The 19,781-nt window shown below is 35.6% G+C and overlaps 1 protein-coding gene across 1 annotated transcript in view; it reads left to right on the top strand.

The window, feature by feature from the left end:
* The window catches only part of USH2A (usherin), a 777,251-nt gene that overhangs the window by 83,448 nt on the left and 674,022 nt on the right, over nt 1-19,781 (top strand). Inside the window, exons 4-8 of the mRNA XM_022579226.3 lie at nt 5,646-5,709; nt 8,967-9,261; nt 10,233-10,417; nt 10,887-11,108; nt 12,246-12,339. Coding sequence (XP_022434934.3) covers nt 5,646-5,709; nt 8,967-9,261; nt 10,233-10,417; nt 10,887-11,108; nt 12,246-12,339 — 860 coding nt within the window. The remainder of the gene's footprint in view (nt 1-5,645; nt 5,710-8,966; nt 9,262-10,232; nt 10,418-10,886; nt 11,109-12,245; nt 12,340-19,781) is intronic.

Genomic DNA, 19,781 nt, shown 5'->3' with positions numbered 1-19,781 from the left:
TAAGTACTGTGGTGCATTATTTCTTCTATATTACTGGAATCTTACCTTCCTGTTCCCCTTGTGTGATGTACTGTACCTGAAAACCCTCAACCCTGGCTACCTCTAATCATTTGATATTTCTCTTGAGTTGTCAGCATGTTTGGGGAAATCACTTAGCTTTCAGATTCGTGCCATTGCAAAGTTACAGTCTCTGACTTCAGATGACCCTCAAAATACTTCTTGAGGATCCGTGTATTTTCCCCTGGTCAACCTTCTCACTCATTTTGTATAGCGTTCATTATACATCTTTATTACAGGTATAAATACCGCTATTCCTCCTTGCTTCCCTCCTTCATTAGTAAATAATTTTTGAACAGTTTTACCCTTTGGCAGGAAACTTGGCTATGAGCTAGGGATAGAACAGCAGATAAGACCAATTATTACTTTGTGTGTCTTTCTAGGGAAGACTTTTACATTTCATAAGCATGGTAGAGAAGTAAATAGGCATTTGTAGAACAGAATCAGAAGTGCAGAGTGCCACAGGAGCATATAGGATCCTGCTGGGCCACAGAAAGTTTCCCAAAGGAAATATTTCAAAGCTGATTAAGGGCTGGGATAGAGCGGAAACGTTGGAAGTAGAGGCAAAATCATGTGCAAAACCTCAGGGCTGAGAGACCTTGGTCCTTGTGGAGTACTACAGGTAGCCTGTAGACCTGCACCATATGGCATATGAAGGATGCTGGAGGAGAAGTGTTGGGTGTGAGTGGGGTAGGTGAAGGTGAAGAAATAAATAGGGGACAGATCCAACTTCCTTCATTCCAGGCAGACATTACCTCTTCCTCAGAAAGAAAATTCATACCATGAGGAGTGATTTTCCTGTTTGTCTTCCCTACTCTTCAAACAAAACCACAATGACTTAAATGTATTCACACCTGTTCTTCCTGTCTTTCCTCTATGTCCAAGAAAGGTGTATCCTTCATTATATCATTTCCTACCTTGCTTAGCTTCAGCTCTTTGATCCAGGGCAATTTACCAAATTTCCTGGATGGCCAGTTTGTCAAATGAACTGTGCATAATGTTTTCTTTCTTCTTTTCACTAATTATAAATTTTAAAGCAATTTGTATTGGAAATCTAAAGATTCTATGACATTTTAATAGAGTGGGTTTTTTTGGTTTGTTTATTGTTGTTATTTCTTCATAACACTGCTTTAAGTAATAATTAGTTTGCACTTGCCTCAATTGCCTATTTCTAGACAAAGGGTAGAGGAACTTTCCTAACAGGAATGTCAGAGCATTAGGCTGCATCGAGCATTGTTTTCTTTGGGCTTTGGGTTGTGAGGTGTGTGGAAAACAGAGGCAGAGAAGTGGAGAGGGGGCCTACAGATATACTTTTTCTTAGAATGTATCAATTGGAAACCTTTAGATTCATGAAGAAATATTCATATATGAAATATTGTTATTTTCTTAACTACAGCCTTTAATATAAGAAGAAAGATAAAATACACACTCACACAAACTCACACATAGACACTTACTCTTTTTATGCCCCTGAGTCCCATCTTTCTTTGCTCACATCTCCTGCTGCTTCTGAGATCAGCGTCTCAGACTATTTGGTGTGCTAATTCTACTCTACGTCTTTTATTCATCTGCCATAACCTCACTCTGCCCCAGGTTCCTCCGAAGCACCACCAGAAAACTGCAGCAAAGATAGATCAGACATCCCTTAAAATTCTATTATTAAGATAAAATTAAAAAATAGAATTGTTAAAAAAACACATTTAAGGAAATAGTCATCTGGTGATTGGCCATTGCTCCAGGTTTAATTTAAAAAACACAAGTTACTGAATTAGCATTGTACTTTAGAGCATATCATTGTTGTGTCCCCATGATTTAAACTCTAGCTAGAATTTTACCATTTTCATTGTTTTTCTCATTATTAAAAACAAAAAATACCTTAACTTTCTTGCATTTTTCTATTCCTACTCTCCCTGGGCTTATCTGTTAGTACATCCTAAATAAATATTTGGTGAATTAATAAAATAATGTGTGTTTTAAAGTTGATATATACACACCTTGAAAGGTCACCTAATTCAAAGCAGATTGGGCTCTGAACCTGACTTGTCTTAGAAAAATTCTCATGAGGTGATGGAATTTTGAGACTGAGCTAGGATGCCACTGATACATATGAATAACTCAGAATTCATGAATAGGAGGTTTTCAATTTATCCTCACTTACTGGAGATTTTGTAGATGAGGCATTAATCTTAGTTTGGAGAAGACCCAAGCTGATGCCCTGGAGCTTGGGGATAGAACAGGTGGAATGGAAAAGTGGGGAGTCTTGTTCTTGGTAACGTGAATGCTCTGAAAATCAGGATGCGAAACAGATGACAATCATCACATTTAGGGCTGATGAGATGATCGATTTATAGGTTTATAAACTACAGAGAAATTTGATTTGGGGAAGATATTCTGGATAGAGATCATAAGTTGGGTCAGTAAATAGGCTGGCCAAAATATTAACTGACTTAAGTCCTATAATGTATATCAAGATAACTATGATTATTATTGTTATTCACTTGTAATTAGCAAAGTATATATTGGTCTGTAAGAATTTGAAAGGACTGTGATATAAACATAAAAGTTTTCTAAACTATAGACCAATTACTAGTAAGGAGATTGAAACAGTAAAAAAAAGGTCAGCAAAAAAGCCCAGGACCAAATGACCTCACTGGTGAATTCTACAAAGCATTCAAAGAAGATTTAATACCTAGTCTTCTCAAACTCTTCTTTGATGAACATGGAGGCAAAAATCCTGAACAAAATATTAGCAAACTGAATCCAACAAGACATTAAAAGGATCATACACCATGATCAAGTGGGATTTATTCCAAGGATGTAAGGATGGTTCAATATCCACAAATCAATTGAGGTAATAAATCACATCAGCAAAATGAAGGATAAAAGTCATATGATCATCTCAATAGATGTAGAAAAAGCATTTGACAAAATTCAACATTAATTTATGACAAAAACTCTCAGCAAAGTGGGTATACAGGGAGTGTAGCTCAGCATAATAAAGGCCATGTATGACAAACCCACAGCTAACAATGGTGAAAAATATGAAGGCTTTTCCTGTAAGATCAGGAATAAGACAGGGATGCCCTCTCACCACTTCTATTCAACATTGTATTGGAATTCCTATCCACAGCAATTAGCAAGAAATAAGAAACAAAAGGAATCCAAATCAGAAAGAAAGAAGGAAAGCTGTTCCTATTGCAAATGACATAATATAGAAAACCCTAAAGACTCCCCCCAAAACCTGTTAGAACTAATAAGTAAGGTAATTTGCAAGATATAAAATCAATATACAAAAATCTGTTGCATTTCTATGCACAAATAATGAACCATGAGAAAGAGAAATTAAGAAAACAATCATATTTACAGTTGCATTGAAAAAAGGAATAGGGACTTCCTTCTTGGTGCAGTGGATAAGAATCCACCTGCCCATGCAGGGGCCATGGGTTCGATCCCTGGTCCAGGAAGATCCCACATGGTGCGGAGCAACTGGGCCCATGCGCCACAACTACTGAGCCCATGTACCACAACTACTGAAGCCCACACACCTGGAGCCCGTGCTCTGCAACAAGAGAAGCCACTGCAATGAAAAGCCTATGCACCACAATGAAGAGTAGCCCCCGCTCACCACAATTAAAGAAAGCCCGTGCACAGCAATGAAGACCCAATGCAGCCATAAATAAACAAACAAACAATTTTTTTAACAGGAATAAATTTAACCAAGGAGGTGAAAGACCTGTACACTAAAAACTATAGGACACTGCTGAATGAAAATGAAGACACAAATAAATGGAAAGATATTTCTTATTCATAGATTGGAAGAACTGATAATCCTAAAATGTCCATATTATCCAAAACAACCTATAAGTTCAATGCAATTCCTTTCAAAACTCCAAGGGCATATTTTATAGAACTAGGCCAAATAATTCTAAAAGTTGTAGGAAACCGCAGAGATCCTGAATTGCCAAAATAATCTTCAGAAAGAAGAACAAAGCTGGAAGTACCATTCTCCGTGATTTCAAACTCTACTACAAAGCTCTATTAATCAAAACTGTATGGTGTTGGCACAAAAACAAATACACAGATCAGTGGGACAGAACTGAGAGCACAAGAATAAATCCACATGTATGTGGACAATTAATCTCCAACAAAGGAGAAAGAACATACAAGAGAAAGGATAGTCTCTTTCCAGTTGGGAGAATTGGACATGTAAAATGATGAAACTAGATGACTATCTTATGCCATACACAAAATTAACTCAAAATGGATTAAAGACACCATAATATTCCTAGAAAAAACATAAGCAGTAACCTCGCTGACATCCGATTTAGCAATGTTTTTGTGGATCTGACTCCAAAGTCAAGGGAAACAAAAGCAAAAATAAACAAATTGGGCTACATCAAATTAAAAAGCTTATGCACAGTGAAGGAAACCATCATCAAAACGAAAAGGCAGCCTACTGAATGGGAGAAGATATTTGCAAATGATATATCTGATAAGGGGTTAATATCCAAAATATATAAAGAACTCATACAACAACAAAAGAATGAACAACCCAATTAAAAAGTAGGTAGTGGATATGAATAGACATTTTCCCAAAGACATACAGATGGCGAACAGGCACACATGAAATGATGTTCAACATCACTAATTATTAGGGAAATGCAAAACAAAACTGTAATGAGATATCACCTCATACATGTTAGAATGGCTGTTATCAAAATGATAAGAAATAACAACTGTGGAGAGGAGGTGGAGAAAAGGGAACCTTTTTCTGAGTTGGTGAGATTGTAAATTGGTGCAACCACTATGGAAATCAGTATGGAAATTCCTCAAAAAATTAAGACTAGAACTACCATATGACCCAGCTATTCCACTTCTAAGTATTATTTGAAGATAATGAAAACATTAATTTGAAAAGATGTGTGTGCCCCTATGTTCTCTGTAACATTATTTCCGATAACCAAGATATGGAAACTACCTGTGTACCTGTTTCCATCAATTGATGAATGGATAAATAAGATGTGTGGTGTGTGTGTGTGACATTCTTTTTATTAGTCTACATATTCAAGAGATGCCTATGTATATATATATATACACACACACTATATATATATATATGCACGTATATATATAATGGAATACTACTCAGCCATAAAAAAGAATGAAATCCATCCTTGTGGCAACAAGGATGAGCCTTGAAGGTATTGTGCTAAGTGAAATAAGTCAGAAGGAGAAAGACAAATACTGTATAATTTCACTCATATGTGGAATCTAAAAAAACCAAAACAAATGCACAAATAAAAACAAACAAACCCATCAATGCAGAGAACAGTTTAGTGGTTACCAGAGGGGAAGGTGGTTAGGAGTGGGTGAAACTGATGAAGTGTGTCAACTCATATGGTGATGGATGGTAATTAGACCTGTGGTTGTGACCACTTTGTACTGTATACAGATGGTGAATTATAATGCTGTACACCTGAAACTAATGTAATAAAAAAGTTTCATAGCTTTAAAAGAATTTCACTTGAACATTTGTCAACCATTGCTTGGTAGACTTCTCATATTATATACATATATGTATTTTGCAGGTTTAGAGCAATTTGTTGGAAGAATGCAAGATTTTCGATTATACCAAGTGGCACTTACAAACAGGTAAGCAGATCGTAAAACTTTATACCTGAAGTGTAAAGGTAAATGATAAATTCATTTAAGTAAGAGTATCATGAAGATTACAGCATTTTCCATCTTTACAGTATTTGGGAAACATCATCTAATTGATGTTTACAGTGTTTGCTGTGGCTTAGTCTATGGTTGTTATTCACTAGTGCTACTCTATTGGGTAACTCCTCATAATATAAAATTGATCAAATTCTGTACAAAGGATTTCTTCTAAGAAAACTAGACTTTTGAACAAGTTGTATTATAGAATTTGGGATACCTTTGTTTAAATGTTCTGTATGAAGTTGTTTCTGATACTTAAGAAACTGCTGTACTTCACTCTGTATGATAATCTCTAGGTCCGTCCACATCTCTACAAATGACCTTTTTATGGCTGAGTAATATTCCATTGTATATATGTACCACATCTGTATCTATTCATCTGCTGATGGGCATTTAGGTTGCTTCCATGACCTGGCTATTGTAAATAGTGCTGCAGTGAACATTGGGGTGCATGTGTCTTTTTGAATTATGGTTTTCTCTGGGTATATGCCCAGTAGTGGGATGGCTGGGTCTTATGGTAATTCTATTTTTAGTTTTTTTAAGGAACCTCCATACTGTTCTCCATAGTGGCTGTATCAATTTACATTCCTACCAGCAGTGCTAGAGTGTTCCCTTTTCTCCACACCCTCTCCAGCATTTGTTGTTTGTAGATTTTCTGATAATGCCCATTCTAACTGGTGTGAGGTGATACCTCATTGTAGTTTTGATTTGCATTTCTCTAATAATTAGTGATGTTGAGCAGCTTTTCATGTGCTTCCTGGCCATCTGTATGTCTTCTTTGGAGAAATGTCTATTTAGGTCTTCTGCCCATTTTTGGATTGGGTTGTTTGTTTCTTTTAATATTGAGCTGCATGGGCTGTTTATATATTTTGGAGATTAATCCTTTGTCCATTGATTCATTTGCAAATATTTTCTTCCATTCTGCAGGTTTTCTTTTCATCTTGTTTATAGTTTCCTTTGCTGTGCAAAAGCTTTTAAGTTTCATACAGAGTGAAGTAGGTCAGAAAGAGAAAAACAAATATCATATATTAATGCATGTATTTGGAATCTAGAAAAATGGTACAGATGAACCAGTTTGCAAGGCAGAAATAGAGACACAGATGTAGAGGACAAACATATGGACACCAAGGGGGGAAAGCGGGGTGGAAGGGTGGTGGTGGTGGGATGAACTGGGATATTGAGTTTGACATATATACACTAATATGTATAAAATAGATAACTAATAAGAACCTGCTGTATAAAAATAAATAAAATAAAATTCAAATTAAAAAAAGAAACTTCTATATCTGCCTTTTAAAATTGCTTTGCTGAATTTGTAAGTGCTAGAGAATGTAGAACAATGGAAATGATTAATTATTTTGATATATGGAAAGATCTCAAGAGACTGGGCTATTAGGCTTGGAGACAAGAAGAGTGAGTAATTTGAAGTATTATATATTTCTATTTCCAGTGAACAAATAATTATGTAGACTTGGACTATATTTAATGAAGTATTTCCTCATCTTGAGAATAGGTGGGAAATCTTTCTTTCTTAGGCATTTTTCAAGACATGTAGGCTTCCATTCTGTTCAGAAAGTTCAAGTGAAATTCTGCCTGAGACATCCTCTGAAGTTTGTTTCCCAAGTTATGATTTGATGATATAATAGTAAATTGTTGTATGGATGAGTTGCTCTTATTCACTTCAAAAAGAAGAATGTTTATTCCTATTTCTTTAAGGGAAATGTAGATTAGTATGGTGAATTTCCAAATGACAGGACTAGCTCTTATAAAGTTGAAAAGCATTGCTCTTGTGGTGCTGCAGTGGTCAGTGGTATGTCCATTAGCAATATACACATTTTTTTATTCGTCTATATGATCTAGAGATGCCTAAATATAGGATGCTGTACCACTGAAACACAGTCTTGGGGAGATTTACTGCCACTAGCCTCACCATCTTTTAGATCACCTTTGTCTAAAATTCTGATGAGCAGCATTGCAGATAAAGATTTCCCTGAGATAAAGGTCTTACTGGATGGTCGCTTTTGGCCCCATGCAACATGTGATATCAATTGAAAACTATGAATGAGATTTAAAGAAGAAGGCGTGCCTTTATGCAATTTAGTGAATGAAAAAGCTTCCTACCTCCTCCATTGCCTTCGGTGGGGTTGGAGAGAAGTCTAGTCTCTCTACTTAGACCTGGGTTGCTCGTGTTGGCCTATCTGAAATGTCTGGAAAGGTGCTATGTGGAAGAATGCCTGTAAATAGAATGATGGATTCTGCTCTAGATCAGTATATTGCCCTTAATGGAAAAATTAAATATATCTGCCTGAAACTGGCGTTCTTCTTTGACTGTTGGCAGTGGCGATATGATCTGAAGCCACTGAAGCATCTTAGGGTGCCAGAATCTGTACTGATGACTCACAGGAAACCATTGACAAATGGTCTTGGCCTCAGTCCCTTTGCCTAAAACAGCAGCAGATAAAGTGATACTTATTTTCTTACTTCTTTCCCATGGATAAATGAGAGACCCTATCTATAACTCTCATTATTTTCAGTACATTATTGTTCGCTCTCAGTGGTAAGTCAGCTTAACAACCTAAGTTAATGTTGCCTTTCTTTTTATTACAAGTAGGCCCAGTAAAATACTGTATCTTAATAAATATCTTGATAATCAGTCAAGGACTTGTTCATGCTTCTTGATGTACAAAGCTAACACTTAAGAAAGTACTGTTTTTACACAGAGAATAGACTTGTGGTTGCCAAGCGGGGTGGGGGAGGGATGGAGTGGGAGTTTGGGGTTAGCAGATGCAAACTGGTATATTTAGAATGGATAAACAACAAGGTCCTGCTGTATAGCACAGGGAACTATATTCAATATCCTGTGATAAACCATGATGGAAAAGAATATAAAAAAGAATGTATGTACATGTATAACTGAATCACTTTGCTGTACAGCAGAAATTAACACAACATTGTAACCAATATACTTCATTTTTAAAAATGCACTGATGTTTTTGATATCCATTTTCTGAGAATGAGTATGTTTATTTGGCCAGGAATGACTTTGTTTTTATGTTCTGTTTAGAAAATTATTAAAGCTAAATGGCTGCAAATCAAAACAAAATAGTGATAGACATTGGTAACACCTCTTAGAAGATCTGTCACTGTTGAGCTATTGGTCCTTACCGTCTGCCTCTTGACTCCCACAGAGAGATTCAGGAAGTTTTCTCTGGAGATCTGCCCAGATTGCATACCCAGTCACATTGCCGTTGCCCTGGCAGCCACCCTCGGGTTCCTCGTTTGGAACAGCGGTACTGTGTTCCTAATGATGCAGAAGACACAACCAATAATAGGGTGTTACGGCTGAATCCTGAAGCCCATCCTCTTTCTTTTGTCAATGATAACAATATTGGTACTTCGTGGCTTTCCCATGTGTTTACAAACATGACCCAGCTTAACCAAGGAGTGACTATTTCAATAGATTTGGAAAATGGACAGTATCAGGTAATTTGAAACGGTGGGATGTGTGTTAGTTTCCTGCGGTGGCTTCAACAAATGACCACAGATTGAATGGCTTTACACAACAGAAATTTCGTATAGTTCTGAATATCAGTAGTGTGAAATCAAGGTGTTGACAGGGCCATGCTCCCTCTAAAGACCCTGGGGAAGAATCCTTCTTTGCCTTTTCCAGGTTCTGGTGGCTCCTGGCATTACTTGGTTCATGGCAGCATAACTCCAATCTCTACTTCCTTTTTTCATGGCCCTCTTCCTTGTTTCTGGGTGTATGTCAGTTCTTTCTCTTTCTTCTCTCATGAGGACCATCCTACACCCAGGATTATCTCCCCTTGAGACCCTTAACTTAATTACATCTGCAAAGATCCTATTTTCAAATAAGGTCACATTCACAAGTACCAAGAGTTAGTACATGAACACATCTATTTGGGGACACAATTCAGCTATAAAGTGAAAACTGAATTAGGCAATTGACCATTTTACCTTACTAAAGTAGTGTATTATAATGTATGAAATAAAAATATTTCAAAGAAGGTCTGTAGGACCTAATATTTTAGAGAAAATTTAGAGATCTGTATCAAAATTATATGAAATATTGAAACATCTTTTCAATATTAAGTAGCACAAATTAATAAAAACTGAGGTCCTTATTGTAAATTACTACTTAAGAAGAAATATATAACAATTATTTCATATAAGTAATGTTCCTTTTTCATCTTTATAACAAACTTAATATTAATTTCCACCTTAATTTATAAAATTCTTGAGAAGAGGGACATATCTGCAATTATAGAATGTGTGACCTTTACTATATGGCTGTGAAATTTCTGGATATCTAATAAATATTTGGTAATTATCATTATAAGGAAGTAAGTTATTATATTTGAATCTAACAATTCCATGATTTATACTGATGGGTCAAACTTAAAACTTCAGTGACAATAATTAACATCCATTTTCAGGTGTTTTACATCATCATTCAGTTCTCTAGTCCACAACCAACAGCAATAAGGATTCAAAGGAAGAAAGACAACAGCCTAGACTGGGAGGATTGGCAGTATTTTGCTAGAAATTGCAGCACTTTTGGAATGAAAAACAATGGAGAATTGGAAAATTCTGATTCTGTCAACTGTCTTCAGCTTCCCAAGTATGAATATTTTTAAATGATTGTCTTTGAATGTATTTAGGAGTTAATTTTAAGAGACTAATGAGCAGTAGTAACCTACATGTAAGCTAACCAGGTTGGTAGAGACTTCCTTCTACCACCAACTTTCTTAAGGCAGATTTTTCTAGGACTCCTCCCTAAATTGAGTTTTAAACAATGTTTAAAATTCTTGTAAAACTTTAGAGTATCTTTTGCTTACAGTCTCACTTGTGCTTTAAAATTGATTTTCAGATTGTCTACCAAGTTACCTATATTAATAGGATTTTTATTATGTCCTCAAGGAAATGTTTTACTGTATTTTTCTGTAATGCTCTTATATTGTTTGTATATGAAATATATGGAATATGTTTGTTCTCCCAGCATGAAGAATTTAAGCTGCTATTAATATTGTGTTGTGATTTTTGTTTTGTCAAAAATATGAATATCTTATGATTTCAAATTTCATCAACAGTTTTACTCCATATTCCCGTGGTAATGTCACCTTTAGCATCCTAACACCTGGACCAAATCATCGTCCTGGATACAATAATTTCTATAATACCCCATCTCTTCAAGAGTTTGTAAAGGCCACACAAGTACGACTTCATTTCCATGGACAGTACCATACAACTGAGGCTTCTGTCAGCCCCAGACACAGATACTACGGGGTCAATGAAATCACCATCACTGGAAGGTAGTGTTCATTACCAAGGTTTCGAGTGTGCTTTTCATTATGAATATTGTTTCTAATTAGGCTTTTGTCATACTTATTTTTAAATACATTAACTAAAATTTCAGAGCAAGCCAGATTCTAATCTTCATGTACTGAATTGGTTTCATACTCTTAAGATTTTGCGGGGAGATTTGTATGCGAGTCTTTGCTGTACATAATATCACATTATTATAAAATCAATTTTCAAAAGCTGTTTGGTTTAGAAGTTATGATACTATGAATCCAACTGAGAAAATATTTACCAAATATTTTGCTTGGTTTGTTCTGGAATATAATTTTCAAGTATTCTTGAAATCAAAGAGCAGGAGCTAGATTTAGAGTTACAACTATAGTACCAGCTAGTTTATAAGTGTTGGGCTTGGTCTCCCTGAGTCCACAGTTCACAGTTTTATGAGGAATATCGGTTTTCCTTTAAAGGAAAAATCTCATATACTCTAAGTAATTTATAGATATCTGATCTAATTGAGAACAAATTTAAACAAATGAATAGCTGGAGAACTAGGAGGCAGCATACTCCCTAGTATGGAAATTGTGCATATATAGACAATATTTGAAATTGGTTTGTGCTGGAAGAATGATATATCTTGTGAATAAAGAATGTCTTTCAAAACAGATCAGAATATCAACATGTAAGTGTTATTTTTTAAGTCATAGCACAGAAAAAATAATACTATTAAATTTTCACCATCTAATTTTGGGGAAAAAATTGGAATTTGTTAACTTTATTTTCCAGTTTATTCTGAACTGTATAGTCTTAACTGTGTTTTCAGTAGTTTCAGTAAATGCCTTTTCTTGGCAGGTTTGTCACATGGTTAATGTAGGTGTAAACAACCCAAGATGGGCTTGAAAATTACCTTCATGGTCAGTGTGGTTTGGATATTAATGACGATCCTTCCCGTACTTAAGTTAATTTAAAACTGTCATGAATATACACATGATTAAAGAGAAACTAATTTTTGTGTTAACACATTTGTCTCCCTTGTTGGATTCACATAGCAGATATACATATATATATATATATATATATATGTAGGTCTTTAAATATATTCATGATTGAGCTGGTATTTCTAAGGAGTTGTCTGACGCTCATGTTCACAGGTGTCAGTGCTGTGGTCATGCCGATAACTGTGACACGAAAAGCCAGCCCTATAGATGCCTCTGCTCTCGGGAAAGTTTCACTGAAGGACTTCATGTGAGTTCTCTGTTTATGCATGGGAATCTCAAAAAAGAGGGGTTGGGATGTTGAATATAAATTTCTTAAACTTGATTTGGTCTAATTTCTGGGTATGAATAAAAGTAAATTGATATGAACTTAAAATGTTAATTATTTCAGAAAACTTTTTCATAAAGAAAAATTAAAGCCATCAATAAATTTGAAAATTTCATTAAAAAATACTCTAAGAGGGAAATAACAACTAATACTAAACCCAGAGATTTTCTTTTTCCTTTCTTTTTTCATCTTTGTTTCATCAGCATTATCATGTTTATCATATTTTATAAAACAATTTTTAAGGTATCTGAATAGATGGCACTAAAAAAAAAAGGGTCACATTACTAGACCTAAAGGGTAAATTTGTGCAAAGGTACATAGAGACATCTTTATGTACTTGCATCAATCAAGTTTAATTCATTACTGATATCAGGAATTTTAAGTAGTTAATTTGAAAATCGACAGTAAAGTTACTTAGAAATTACATTATTTTAGCTTATCTATGATCATCAGGGTAAGTTTCATAGTTGAAGTGGAAATTTAGCTACATCTTTAGGAATAAGAGGTAAATGCAAAAATTTGAGAGAGATTTGTTAGAAATATTCGGCATAAACATCAGTAACAGCTCATATGAAAGAGGGTTACAGCAGCAGTAACAATCATACCAAAAATAAAAGTTAAGAGTATGGAGTCTTCAGTAAATGGTGTTTGAAGCAATTGGCTGCCAATTTGTAAGAAAATAAAGTTCGAGGCCTACCTCATGGCATGTACAAAAATCTAGGCGCTTAAAGAATTAAGTGTAAAAATAACTTTAAATTTATTAAAATAACGATTAGAACAGTATTTCTAAATCTCAGGTGGGGGGTCTGTATAAGTATAGCATATGAAATAAACAAAGAAGTATATCAGGAGTCATGAAAAAATATTGACATATTTTTTCATATAAATATTTAAAATTCTTTATAGTGTAAGGACTAAAATAACTATAGTGTAATGATAAGTGATGGGGCTGATAGAAAATATCTACATCGTGTTAACAGATAAAGATTTGAGAGCCCTCTAAAAAGGCAAAACACACTATTCTTCTACAACTACGGCTTAACACTTCTGACACCAGATGCATGGGGTTTTTCTACACAAAGCAATTCACTTCTCTGTGGACACCAACTGGGTGTCCTACAATTTAATTCAATTCTGACACTAACTGGAAGTATCACAGACCCCATGGGTTTAGAGGTCAGTCCCACCAGAGGAGCTCTCACTTTAGATGCCAGCTGCAAGTAGTGGGTCCCCAGGTTAACTACAACTTCGGTCTGACTTAGCTGCAAATTGGGAGTTCCCCAATCCCCTTTTTGGTTTGATAATTTACTAGAATGGCTCACAAAACTCAAGTAAATACTTTACTTATTAGATGACCATTTATTATAAAAGGATGCAACTCAGGAACAGCCCAGATGGAAGGGATGCATAGGGAAGGTAAGGAGGAAGGGGCGCAGAGCTTACGTGTCCTCTCTGACCATGCCACCCTCCCAGCACCTCAATGTGTTTATCAATCTGTGGGCTCTCTGAACCTCTTCAGCCAGCGTTCTTATGGAAGCTTCATTATGCATGATTGATTAAATCATTGGCCATTGGTGATTGAACTTGACCTCTAGGCCCTCTCCCTCCCTGGAGATCCAGAGTTGGGGCTGAAAGTTCCAACCCTCTAACCCTGGCAACCAGCCCCTGTTCTTAGGGTGTTTCCAAAAATCACCTCATTAAAATAAACTCAGGTGGGGTTGAAAGGGACTTGTTATGAGTAAAAAAAGATGCTCTTTTACCTTTTTGTTCTGGAGCTATTTTAGGAACTGGGGACAGAAACCAAATATTATAACAAGATATGTCCCTATCATTCTTATCAGTTAGGAAATTACAAGAGTTTTAGGAGCTGTGTGCCAGAGCCCAAAAATATAATATATTTTATTATGTCACAAACCCTAATACACAAAAACACTTTAAGAATAATTAGAAAAATAATAATAATGAGCAAATATGTTAACAAGTAATTTACAAAGAAGAACTGACAATTTTCAACAAACATATGAAAGTTTACCCAACCTCAGTTTTAATTAGAAAATTGCAAATTATAATAAAATACTGTTTTTAACCTATCAAATTAGCAAAAAGTTTCAAAACTGGTAACATTTAGGTTTGTGAGAATGTGAACTTTTTATATATCATTGATGGAACTACCAATTGGTACAAAAATTTTGGAGGGTAATTTGGCCATATGTATATTAAAGTAAAGTTGTAAATACAATGAGTTACACTATGTAGTTGTCATTCTAAAAAGCAATTCTGCATTGACAAGAGTATGGAATGGTTGTATCTGTATCTGTGGTTACATAAATATAGGATTACAGGTTAGTGTATTTTAGCTTTTAAAATAATAGCACTGTCTCTGGACTCCTGTATGACTTGTGAGCTTCCTTGCCTCCTAGATCTTTCCCTGACTTGTTTCGTTAGTCACTTCACTTCTCTGTGTAGTTTGTTTTAGAATTTCATGGAATACCTTGTTCTTTTAAAACCATCTGTAAAGGATTTGGCAAACTCCATTTCTGTCGTCTGAGATTCTTAATCTAATTTGTTTTTGACTACAACATTAGTGCATATAGTTCAATGGCAAGAATATTATCTAAAATGCAGGCCTCCTCTGGCACATTTAGGATGTAATGCTGATCTTCAGTTTCAACTCATGGTCTTTGATTTGGTTACAGCCACCTTTCTTTCTATGTGCTCAAACCAAAACTTTCATGTTCTAATTCAGAGGCCCCTTTCAACTTTTTCTCCAGATCATTGCTTTATACTGCTGATCTTTTTATTTATACATTTAGTCTTCCGCATTAGTTGATAATCCCTCTGAAAAAAGGAATCTTCTACAGTTTTTGGATATCTAACACTGGAGGCTTTGAGTTTGATTTGATTAGTATATCATGAAAACAAATCTTTTGAAAAAGCATTGATTTTAATGTTTCATTGTATGGCTTATCATGTTGTCGCAGAAAGGAAATTAATTGGATTAACTTGATTGACTCACTCTTTATTCAGCCATAATTGTGTGTTTAAATTTTGGGGATTTTGATTTGTTCTTGATTTTAAAGTAACATTTATTTGGTTTTTCTTAGTGTCTTCTCCTTTTAATCCTTTAAGATAGACACTTCTTTCCTGGCAGTCAGTGATTTCTTTCATTAACCTCACCCTTCCTCTCCAAACCTATTAATTACCTAACTAAAAAATGCTCTGGGATGAATTGAATAGGGCACTTTGACCTGAATCTGTCTAGTAAATGCAAACTGAGGACTGGCTAATACATTCATTTGATATGTTGTTATCTGAGCTTCTCTTGCTTTATTTTGACTAGTTAGTTCCTCTCCTCTGCCCTCACCCCCATCTCTCTTCCTCTCCATGCCTCATTCCATTTTTTCCTTTTTCTCTCTCTTTAACTGCTCACGGTTAAATGATTGATATTTTATGATTCTTGCATGATTTCATGCTTCCCCTTAAAAATAGAGCCATTAAATGTATCACGGCTTATGATTGGTTTCAGAAGTCAAGTTGGGATTTTCAGACTTGGTCTCAGGTGGGGACTGTTGGATTATGAACTAGTGAAATAATTAACTATACTTTAGGTTGAGAATATGTTTTAATGCTTCTTGTTTCGACACTAAGTGCCTTTTGAAAACAAAAGTTTCAAAGTTGACTTTTCTGTTATTTTCCTCCTGCCATATTTTGATAATTCGTGAATGTAGCCATAAATAAAAAAGCAACAAATATCATTCACTTACCAAAGTTTGGCAAATGCAGCTGAAGGGAAAAAATAAACGGACGGTTAAGTTGAATGATTTCTCAGTCTTATGATATTTTCAACCGTGTGTTGAAAATAAAAAATGATTTTATAATGCATTCATAGCATGAGCTTCTCTTTTGTTATCATTCTAGATATTTTAATACATGTGGGACTAAGGTATCTGAAAAAGTTGTCTTAAAATAATTTGAAAATATATTTATTCAAATGCTTTTCACATTGTTCCACTTTTTAAAATAATAAGTTTTGGTATATAAGCCATTCATATCCTATTGGAACCAATGTTCTTTTTAAAGATCTGGACATAATCCAAAAAGAATGTCTTCAATTTCACAGTATTATGCTAGCCATTAATAATATTACTCAATAAACAGGGCTTTTGTGAATTATATTACAGCCATTTGGTAAACAGATGAAAACGTAAGATTTGAGAATATGCCAGTTCTGGGCAATTGTCAGTCCTATGAGAAAGTGTTTTTAGCGGAGGTGAAAATGAATGAAGTCGGGGGAAAGGAATGGAATGGTGAATTCAGAAGCAAGTTCGTATGTGGAGCCATTCTAGAGAATTTTCTGTATGAAACATTCTTTAGTTGTTTATAAAGTTGATGTTAGGAGCTGGTGGTCCTCAGGTGGGAACAGTGTGTAAATAGTTTTTTCTTTAATTTCCAACAAAAGTTTTCACTTTTCTTTCTTTCTTTTTTTTTTGGTTACACCTCTGAGTTCTCTTCATTAGAAAGTAGGCCAATACTATGCCCATGTTCCCCATGGCAACAGTTGGCTAACTCAGGGTAGCAATTACCATCTTCAGAGCATTATCACTGTTCAGTTGCTGCTAAATTTACTACTGTCCTTAGCTTTATATCTAGGTGACCTCATTCATGTTAACTACCTGTCTTCAGACACTTTTAAACTTCTGAACCCTAAAAAGCAAAACTCACTAATATTGAGACTTACACTAGTAGCCAGAATACATGATTAATTATTTTGGGTATAGCTGGATTGGCAGTCTATTTCATAGCTCCTATTTATTTTGTGCATTCATAAAATTATAAAACAAACAAATAACCAAAAACAACTCAAGAAAATCTATTACCAAAAACACCACTGACTCTAAGATGAACTTAAAGGCACACTTACTTTTTCTTAAACGTTTTGTGAAACCTAAAGCATTTATCTTCGGGAGGCTGACTGACTCTCCTCAGTGCTGTTGGACTGGGAACTCTGACATATTTTGGTATGGTATTGGCAATTTTAGGGCTTTGACTTTAATGTATTATGTATGCAATAAATAAGAATGGCATATTTCATTAATAGACAGTAATTTTTGCGTACTGCCACATTTCTTCCCTCCAAATGACTGAAGCAGTGAGTAATTAATTTACTGATCCATTTTAGGATTAATCTATGGAAAAACAAATCCCAACAGACTGGATGCTATTCAAAAACTTTTGAGCAGAGTTGAATGTTTTAAAGTAGATTTCAGGATTACATGGCATTGAACTTGCATGGATCATATGATTGTTGATACTGTTTTAAAATGAGTAATTTTATTTTATTTGGATAATTATTTTCATTTATGTATTTTTAACTTAAATAATTTTTTGAGATAATTGTAAATTCATATACTAGTGTAAGAAATAATAGAAAGAGATTTCTTGTCCCCTTTACCAAATACGACTCATGGGAACATCTTGCAGAACTACTGTTTTTCCTTTTTAAATCAACTTTCTTGAAGTATAATTTGCGTACAATAGAGTATACCCATTTAAAAATGTATAGTTCGGGGCTTCCCTGGTGGCGCAGCAGTTGAGAGTCAGCCTGCCGATGCAGGGGACACGGGTTCGTGCCCCGGTCCGGGAAGATCCCACATGCCGCAGAGCGGCTGGGCCCGTGAGCCATGGCTGCTGAGCCTGCGCGTCCGGAGCCTGTGCTCCTCAACGGGAGAGGCCACAACAGTGAGAGGCCCACGTACCGCAAAAAAAAAAAAAAAAAAAAAAGTATAGTTTGATGAGTTTTGGCAAATGTATCCCCTCATGTAATAACCACCATTATCAAGATATAGAATGTTTTCCTCTCCCCACTCTTTTGTGTTCCTTCGTAGTCAATGTCTCCTCCCAAACCTCAATCCCAGGAAACCACCAATCTGTTCAATGTCACTGTAGATTAATTTTGCCTGTTCTAAAATTTCATATCATGGAGTTATTCAATATGTGTTATTTTGGTACATAGGCTTTGTCGACCTAAAGAATGCACAACATGAGAGTTGTGAGTTAAGTTTTATTTGAGGCAAAATGAGGACTGCAGCCTGGGAGACAGCATCCCAGATAGCTCTGAGAAACTGCTCCAAAGAGGTAGGCAGGTAGGTCAGTATATATGTGATTTTGGTGAAGGGGGAGTACATGCAGTCAAGCACATATTGTTTTGCAGAAGGTCTCTGCTAGTCACGAGGAGCAGACGTCACCATGAAAGATTTTAGTGCTTTTCTAGATATGAGGAGATGCAAGAATTGGGCTCATAAAATCTTCTCCTGAAAATATCTATCTGAAGACCTGTTCTGCCCGTTTTTCCCAGAGCACAGAGTGCCTCATTGCTGCTCTCCACCTGAGCTCCTTTCAGGGGGTGTGGAAAGTCAGCAGCTGCAGCAGCACGTGAGTTAATCCTTGTGGAGGTAGATGGCCAGTGCCCATGGCAAGGGCCAGTTTGTCATTGACAGCTTCTACATCCCATCCCCACAACTCCTTTGTACTTTATAGGTCATTTCCTAACTAGTCGTATTATTAGCTTTATTGTAATAAAGTACCTCTGGTCCACCTGCTCAGGAAGTCCCTTATAACTATCAAAAAATATGTGTTAAGATCATGGCAGAATACAACCTAGGAATTGGAAGCTTGTGTATGGAACTAACTAGTCTATGTCAACTAACATGGTGGCATAGCTACAATATAGGTCTTACTTCTTTTCTCCTCCTATCTGGCACCTTCTTTACCCGGTCTAAGAGTTCAAGTATTGATAGAATCTAGCTTTAAGAAAAGTGTTATCCATTGAAACTTGCATCCTTAGAATTTTTCATTTTCTTTTAATAGCTGCATGCACCTTTCAAGGGCTCTGGGCCAAGAATGATGCGCTGACCACTGCCTCTGCCAAGCATGGGCACTTTGTTGGCTACTTAACTAGTCTTTCATCATCGTGTGACATCATTGTCTGCAGGGGTGGTCAAGCATTCACAGAGCAATTTATTAGGAACCATGAATACTTCCTTTATTCTGTGGCTCTGATTTGTGACCCTTTTATAACATTAATCATGGATTTTATGAATTTTAACTAAAATCACACCATCAGTATGCATTTTTGTTAGTATTATAAATAGCAGAGCCAGCTTAAAGCATTTTATATAATAAACTTTCCTACCATTCAATAATTTGAATGGTGCCAGCGTCACACTCTACATTGCTTTTTATGTAAATGAATATTTCCTGTTATTTGAGAGAGTGTATTCCTTTAGAGCACTGAAGTCCAGAAGTATGAGTCATCATGACTAACTTGTGTCATATTTTTATTACACATCAAGCTTTATGACTTC

Source organism: Delphinapterus leucas, chromosome 1 (genome assembly GCF_059928025.1).
Source record: "Delphinapterus leucas isolate spDelLeu-1000000601 "Yukka" chromosome 1, BTC_Dleu_Yukka2, whole genome shotgun sequence".
NCBI classification, from domain to species: Eukaryota; Metazoa; Chordata; class Mammalia; order Artiodactyla; family Monodontidae; genus Delphinapterus; species Delphinapterus leucas.
The sequence above is the reverse complement of the archived record's forward strand: the minus strand, read 5'-3'. Positions and strand labels throughout refer to the sequence as shown.